The following is an 8,303-nucleotide window of genomic DNA, read 5'->3' as shown; positions in this document are numbered from 1 at the left end:
GTTTATATATGTTATGTTTATATATATATATATATATATATATATATATATATATATATATAAACATTTCTGTCCCCCTCACTTCTGAAATGATGGCTACGCCCCTGGATCATATGATAAGTGTTCATGTCTAAAACCCTGAGCTAATCCAAATTAATTTTTTTCGAAATTGAAGCATTGTGGTGGCATCTGTTTAGTGGGACTTTTTTTCTTCAGCTCAGTAGCAGTTGAATGTGTCAATAAACCAAAGAAAGACCACTTCTTGTATGTTCATTTATCATGACATGTAGGCAGAAAGTGTAAGCTCATCTGCTACTAGAAAGTTTGATTCAGCAGTGCACAAATGTTTGCTGTGAAACAATATTGTAATTGCTTAGAAGCAAAATACTTTGCACTATTAAAAGGGTCAAGAGACTACATAAAGCAAACCTTGACCACAATTATGGTGGCATCGTGTGTGTGAAAACAAAAAACAACTGCTTTTTTTCAGTTGATTTCATCCAAGGCTGTGGCTAAAGTCAGATGTAGTTCTTGTGTTTCTCTTTTCTTCAATGATGTTGGATGTTAACAGCAGGTGTTCATCACTAATGCACAATCATCATTTAATTAGTCACTTAATTATCTCATTAACTTTAACTCTTTGAGGACTTGGGATATGACTTGAAGACTTGCTTGTGATTTGAAAGTCCCACCTCTGCGCGATACTGCTTTGTCCACGGAGGTTACGGGAAACAGCTCTAATTCAGCTTTTCCATAAGCGCCACCTGCTGTCAGCGAGTGGGTTTACAGAGACTTATATTTACATTCAGCCTGTGTGCTGTTTCTGTCTGGCCAAAAATGGACCGAATTTGCATGCCCTGCAGTAAATTTTGACCGGTTGATGAAAAACAAGCTTATGTGGATTCTACACATTTAAACAATTCAGATAAGTTATCTAGAATTATTTATGGAGCAGATAAAATACATATAATCATTTATTAATCAATTATCATTTTGACTTATATCTTTTCTTTATTTAAAGGCTGAAATGTGAGGTTTACCTTTTTATGAAACTTTTCAAAGCTTTATTTGCATGATAAGAAATTTTCATACCGTTACATCCCTAGTTCTAAATAATAACTTTTTTAGACAACCTGGTTAGTAATAAGTGAAGCTGGTGATGCTGTTTGTGTAGTAGTTTAATCCTCCTCTGCTGAGATCTTGAGAGATTTAATGCGTTTTATTTCAGTTGATTACATCTAAGGCTGTAACTATAATTTAGTTGTAGTTGTGTTTCTGTTTGTCTCTTCTCTTTTTTTCTGTTTCTCTTTCCTTCAGTAATTCTGCTTGTTAACATTCTCATTAAGTTCAACTCTGCTTCAGTGTTAATTTAACACACTGTATTGTGGGACCAAATAAACTCTGAGCAGTGTTATTCCCTCAAGGTTCTCCAAATAACGTCCCCCAACCAAAGCTTTATTTGAACATTTACATTAGATATTTCAACATGCTATTAAACTGTTGTCAGTCAAGTTGTCATTTAAAGTCCGAACATCATTGGTGTCAAAATGATGAGTTACTTTTTTAACATCTCCAGCGGAACTGTTCTGGAACAGTGTTGTAAATACAACTTAATCACTGATGTCTAGTCATGTCCTCTTTTGGAAGACCAAACAAAGTAGTTTGGAGGCCGGCGGCTTGAGTGAGTGGAGGCCAGCGGCTGGAGTGAGCGGTGGCAGGCTGGCTTGCGGCAACCACATGTGACGACCACGGGCTGGACTCCGCTTCATCCACGGTGGAAGCCGATCCGGCGATTCACAGCGCGAAGTTGATGTATTCCCTCAGCGACCAGCACGGATCAGCTCTAGGCATGACGAAGCGGATATCGTCCTCTTTTGGAAAAAAAACAAACAAAGTAGTTTCACTTTCACAACGAAACACACAGCGCCTTCAACATGGCGGCGGCTGCAACAACAATACTACAGCGAGAGTAAAAGTTACGCCTTCTTTCTTTGCGTGAACATTTAGGCGGCGTTATGCAAATCTTCCCACATCGTGATGTAAACATGTGGGGGCGTGTTAGAATAACTTTTATAAAGAATATCTCTTTGGATTTGAGACTTTAGTCTTTGCAACTTTACAGATCTTCTTTATGCACCAAGAGCTTGTAACACTTCAAAGAGAAAGGAAAAATTGAAATCGCATCATATGACCCCTTTAATGAACTCCACATCATGACCATCTCGGGAAACGTTCTGGGAACGTCATTGACACCAGCGGGGACGTTCTGAGAACGTTCTGGGAACTTTACATTTCTAATGGGGTAGATGTTGTTCATTCTAACAGTGCTTGTGAACTACTATTATGCTTGTGAACTACATTATTAATGTTCAGTATTCAAATCACATGTGAATATTGACTGTGTAAATGTAGCAGTCAAGTTTTAATAAATATATATTTAAAAAAAATGTTTTTTTTTGTATTGCATTCATTATAACTGGTTAAGAATAGTACATCTATGACACAAATTGGGAGACTTATGACACAGTGTGTTAAATATTTTAAGAGGAATAACACACTGGTTGTGTTAATTTAATTAACACAAAATGTGTCGTCCTTAACTAGACACACAGGTGTGTTAAGTTATAACACAGGTTGTGTTGTTTTTAACACATCCGTTTTTTTAACACACATTTGTCATAGATGTGCTATTCCTAAAGGTGCACTATTTAAATATTTGAAGAATATCAACCTGTGTTAAGAAGAATAACACACTGGTTGAGTTAAAATTAACACAAAATGTGTTGTACTTAACTTGCACCAAGAGCTTGTAACACTCCAAAGAGAAAGGAAAAATTGAAATCGCATCATATGACCCCTTTAAGAGTGTGTGTCGTGGCCGCTTGTCAAGCTTGATAAACAAGTTTTATTTGAATTCTGAATATATTATCATATCCCTACAGCATGCAAAGAGCGCTCCCTTTACATTTATTAAAAACTGTCACTTATTCACTCGTTCCGTTTTAACCAATGAATGTGACCACACAATGGTTAGACTATTATACATGCTAAAGTAAAGTCCGACCGTCCCCCTCGGTCCGGAGAGGGGGCACAGGGATGTCCGTGGGGGGGGGGCAAAGCCTCTCGGCCCCCACCTCTGGCGCCGGGCCTGGCCTAGGGGTACCTTATCTTAATAGAGATACTAAACCACGTTGCATTTTTGACACTGTGGAAGTGAAGCTGAGGCTGTTTTTGTGAGTTTGATACAGACATTTTATTAATTTCTCTATTGTTCCTCACATTTAAAATATTTAAAATTATTTACAAAATTTAATTTATATATATTATATATATTTTTAATTCTGCACAAAATGACAGATTTATTGTATGTTTATTTGTTTATTTTCAGAGATACAACTATAATCCAGCATTCTCGCAGTGGCAGTTACAACGAAAGCTCACTGTGGCTGCATGAGGATGAGAACAGAATCCAGAGCAGTCTTCACTGTCAGGAAATGGAACAAAGGTGAATGCTAGTAAACATATGCTCATATAAATACACAGTATGTGTACATATAAACAGTATTGTCAATGTGATTGTTTGTAGAAATTCTTAGATATATTAATATATTTATCTAAAATTCTAATTCTTGATTAAACAACAAAATAGACATTATTCAAATCATTGAAAGAAAAAAAAATTGTCTGTAATTGATGACAGGTCTTCCAGTTACAGATGCTTCTTTTTATCAGTATGTTTGTTTGTTAGTTGGTTGGTTTATCTTTACAATTACTTAAGTTACCTATTATTAAGTCACAAATGTAGGTTCTTTGACGGATTAAAAAAAAGCGTATGACTCATAACTATGCTTGTAACATTCATTTTATGATTTAAGAAGTGCTTCTATTGTCTCACTTCAATAATGTAACTAAAGTAACAAGTTACATCATTGAACAACAACAGAGCATACAGCTCTCTATAGGTGCAGGGACCTATCTGCACACTAGGGGGAAAGGATTGACTAAAAATTGAAGGGGTCATGACATGAGAAATCAAGTTTTCTTTGAGCTTTTGACATATAAAAGGTCTTTGTACCATTAAAACATCCTGTAAGTTTCATAGCTTGAATAGTCCGTCTCATTATAAAAATGCGTTTATTTAAAGGTGCACTAAGCAATTTTTGAAAAACGCTTTTGACCACAGTATCGGACAGAGTCCCAAAACACATGTAGCCAATCAGCAGTAAGGGGCTTGTCTTGTAATGATAGAAGAGAGCGCTCCATTTGATTTCACAGGCTCCAAGCTCCAAAAACGAAACAGATATTTTCCCCTACAATTTTAATGATACCAATACCAATACTGATTATTTCTTAAATGTGTATGTGGTTTTTCAAAATATTATTAATTTTAGAAAGAAAAAATCCACTTAAAGGCAAATCACATCCACATGACATACTGGCCATTAATAACAAAATTACTACAAAAGCAAATATGAGAACAATTAAATAAAAATGTTTGTACCAATTGGTGCAAATTAATACCATATTTTAGAGAAATATTGTGATTAAAGGGTTACTCCACCCCAAAATGAAAATTATGTCGACATGGGGGTAAGTAATTAATGACAAAATTTTCATTTTGGGGTGGAGTATGCCTTTAAATATATGTCTCTGTGTGGAGACGTGCTGAAATCGCGTTTGGTCTCGTACTGTATCGCGTACCTTGTCAGTGTCGTGCGCTTTGCTTGGCCATTTGTTGTGATAAACAGTAAAGTGTGTCCAGCTGAATTCAATTTGAGTTTTGTTAGACGAATGCTTAGTATACCGCGGCAGCCCTCGTGTGAATCTCTCCTCCTGTTAAGACCGAAGAGTGTAAAGACCATCGATTCTACCGTTCAACTCCAACAAGCAGGGACACCGGCAAGGCACATAAGTATCGCTTCTGAATCATTCTCTTTCCTACTACTTGTTGATCAACATTCTTCATTAATAAAATTACAAACCTCAGTGCACAATTTGCCACACCACAAACTGTCAAACACATCTTACCAGCAAACATACACTCTTTTTCATCCTTCTCTCCACTCTCTGAGGCAGAAGGCTCTAAACTCTTTTATTGTCCTCATTTGTAAGTCACTTTGGATAAAAGCGTATGCTAAATGACTAAATGTAAATATTAAAAGTAAGTTTCTTTTCTGACATTCTGCTCCCTCTCACTCAGAAGAAGTGTGCATCTCTGTGTGCATGTGCGAGGCTGCACGCTCACTTCTCACAGTTATGTGACATGGGCCAGCTAAATATGTCAGGGGTGTTTTAACAAATATTAAACAAATGTACAGAAAACATTTGAAAGTGATGCAGTAACCTATGTTTTGTATTAATATAATTTTAATATTGAAAATGTCAAAAACTTTAACAGCAGCACAGCAATTTGCTGTATTCTTCCGTTCTATAATAACATTCTGTAAGCAATATCTGGTAATATATTTTATTTTACTTTATCTTAACACAGTTTGCTCTATCACCAAAGCAGCTTCCTTCCTTTTTTTTTTTAAAGTTCACGCAATAGATCCATCAGGGTGTGTCACATGACTTGCCTGCATCTAACCAAAAACTGTGATAGGCTATATTTGGTAGTCCTGTTAAGCTTAATGATGAAAGCACTTGTATTACTTAAGATTAATATGACATATTTGATGAAGTATTTTAAATACAAAATACAGTCTATCAAAAGTATTTAATTACATTAGAGAATTGTTTTTGTTCTGTCCAGCAAAATACAAATGACAAAATACAAAAAAAGTAATAAAATACATATTTTAAATACATTTAATTAAAATACTGCTCATCTCTGTTATCGAAATAACAGAGATACTGATACTGCAGTATCGATGTGCCTATCCATTGCGGTTCAATCACTTCGTGACAAAAGCAAATAACTCAAAACCCATTATAATCTTTTGCGGTATACACTGGATACAGTATAGAGATGCTTGTTCAGTTTCTGATGTACTCTATGCTTGAGCTGACAGGAAGACGACAAAAAAAAAAAAAAAAAAAAAAGTAAAAGAACATTTGTTTTGACATGCTGTTTAAACAGCTTGTTTGCTTCTCTGTACAGAGTTAAAAAGGGTCCCACCATCAGGAACAAGAAGATTTATTTTTAATTGGATTCCAGATCACATCGGAGTATTATATGTTTGTTCAAAGCTTTCGACTGCAAAATTATTTGTAAAAGAGGAGAGTTATCAAAGAAACTTTTGCAAAAGTAAATGACTCCTCTGTTCTCCCAAGCCCTCGCAAAACTTTGCAGCTGACCACGCTGTCTACAGAGGATGATTAGCTTCACTTCTCTACAGCGTATCAGTAATGGCAGATCATGGCACGACCATTGAGATGGAATTTTCCTGTGCTGGGCCCATCAAACCTGCAGTGTTTGGGGATGTCTATCAACATGCGAAAGAGCGTGCTGCAATCCAGCCAACTAATCTCATTTCAAGGAACAGAAATGGACTGGATATTTATGCAATCCCACCTGTCATGGGAATGCTCTCAGGTTTTAATCAACACTCTCTCTGCAATTAGTCTTGGGAGCTCTCTGCCATAAACTCAGAAAATACTTGGGCTTATGGCTGCAACTTTAACTGTTTGTCACCATGGGTTGCTTCATAAGTGGCTGCTTCAGCTCTGGCTAATAGCTCTTGTCCCATGCCAGGTGTGACAAACCAGCCACACGTGCATCACAGTGACTTGCAGCTACTTAAATGCAATTGCTCCCTGGATCTGCGAAACGTTGTACCAACAGGATGTAGATATGGGACAAGTGGTGCAGGGAAAGGCTGCCAAAACAGATATGTCAAGCATGGGCTGGGGAGCCCCATACGACGACAAACCAGCTTCTGGCACTTGAACAAATGCAGAGAGAATGTGGCACATAAACTGCTTGAAGTTGTGAGCGATTCATCTAATGCTGGAAAGTTTCCTCCCGCATTTTCACTGCCAGCACATACTCATTCCTATAGACAACACAGCGGTTGATCTTTTTGTTGATCTAACCGGTTCATTGAAACGAACTGTCCGAAAGAACCGGTTCGCGGAAAAGAACCGGACTTCCCATCACTAATTGAATCGTAGGCTGTGACGGCTGCAACACACATTAACGCAACGTCATCAGCATGCGCTAATGGTAAACAAATACCGGTACATCAAGATGGATCGCGCTTTGGCAGTTGTGCTTTTCATGTGCGCTGAAACAAAGAAAAGGCACCGGCGGAAGAGGGCATATGGACTCGCTCATGGCTCGGGAAAAGAGGACAACTTTGGATGCCAGTTTTGCACAGGGAGCTTGGCAGCTGCAGTTCCTCCGCTATCTCCTTCCATACTATGTCCTTTTTGGTGCGGTCATGATCGCAGCTAGAGGACACATCGTACAAACATGCCCTCTGCTGCCACAACTTTCTCTTTTCTTCAGTGATTCTGCTTGTTAACAGCAGGTGTTCATCACTAATGCTCAATCAGCACTTAATTAATCACATAATTATCTAATTGTGTTATGTTGTTCTTGATAACTGTGTCTGAGATAAAAAACCAATAAAGAGTTGCTCTGCATGTCACAGGATGAAAGACTTGCATGCTCAGTTGCTGGAGAAAGATGCCATGATTAAAGTCCTACAACACCGTTCCCGTCGAGATCCCGCCCCTCTGCGTCCTGCCCGCTCTGTGCCCTCCATTTCCATAGCAACTGGACTACACACACGTCAGTCATCACAGTCTGATCGCAGAGACCATCACAGCTGGAAAGGTAGTACATATACAAATACACTCATTCTGATTAAAGTCCTATGCCTCATTTTTTCTATAATGTATCATACACACACAACAGGGGTTGGACAAAATCTGAACACCTGAAATGGGTGATATTTATTTTTTAAGGTGTTTGACTACCATTTGCCTTTGATACTGTTTTCAACATTCTTAGAATAGATTCATACAACTATCAGAACATAGTTGCTTAAGAGATGTTGAAGGAGGGAATCTGCTTCTCCCTCTTCTCTCTATAACTGCCCACAGTGGTTTGAAAATATTAAAGTCAGGTGATTGGTCAGGGCAGATGTTTTATTGTGCTCCAACTGTCCAGGATTTGTGATAACACATTACAGCTCTTTTGTGGATGTTGGCATTGTTCTCTGTGGTTGATTTGTGGAAACAGGGTCTTCAAGGTAAATATTGAGGTTTGCTGTCATTTTGCAGCAGTTCTTTGTAACTTTTTATTCATCAAAGAATCCTGAAAAAGTATCACAGATTAAAAAAAAAAAAAAAAAAAA

General features: G+C 37.6%; 1 protein-coding gene across 2 annotated transcripts in view; it reads left to right on the top strand.

The window, feature by feature from the left end:
- Positions 1-8,303, top strand: part of amotl1 (angiomotin like 1) — a 50,372-nt gene that overhangs the window by 39,669 nt on the left and 2,400 nt on the right. For both annotated transcript variants that reach the window (XM_016442762.1, XM_016442761.1), the window contains exons 9-10: positions 3,389-3,505; positions 7,596-7,780. In XM_016442762.1, the coding sequence (XP_016298248.1) occupies positions 3,389-3,505; positions 7,596-7,780 (302 nt within the window). The remainder of the gene's footprint in view (positions 1-3,388; positions 3,506-7,595; positions 7,781-8,303) is intronic.

This window comes from Sinocyclocheilus anshuiensis, unplaced genomic scaffold (assembly GCF_001515605.1).
Source record: "Sinocyclocheilus anshuiensis isolate Anshui unplaced genomic scaffold, SAMN03320099.WGS_v1.1 scaffold1257, whole genome shotgun sequence".
Taxonomy (NCBI): domain Eukaryota; kingdom Metazoa; phylum Chordata; class Actinopteri; order Cypriniformes; family Cyprinidae; genus Sinocyclocheilus; species Sinocyclocheilus anshuiensis.
The sequence above is the reverse complement of the archived record's forward strand: the minus strand, read 5'-3'. Positions and strand labels throughout refer to the sequence as shown.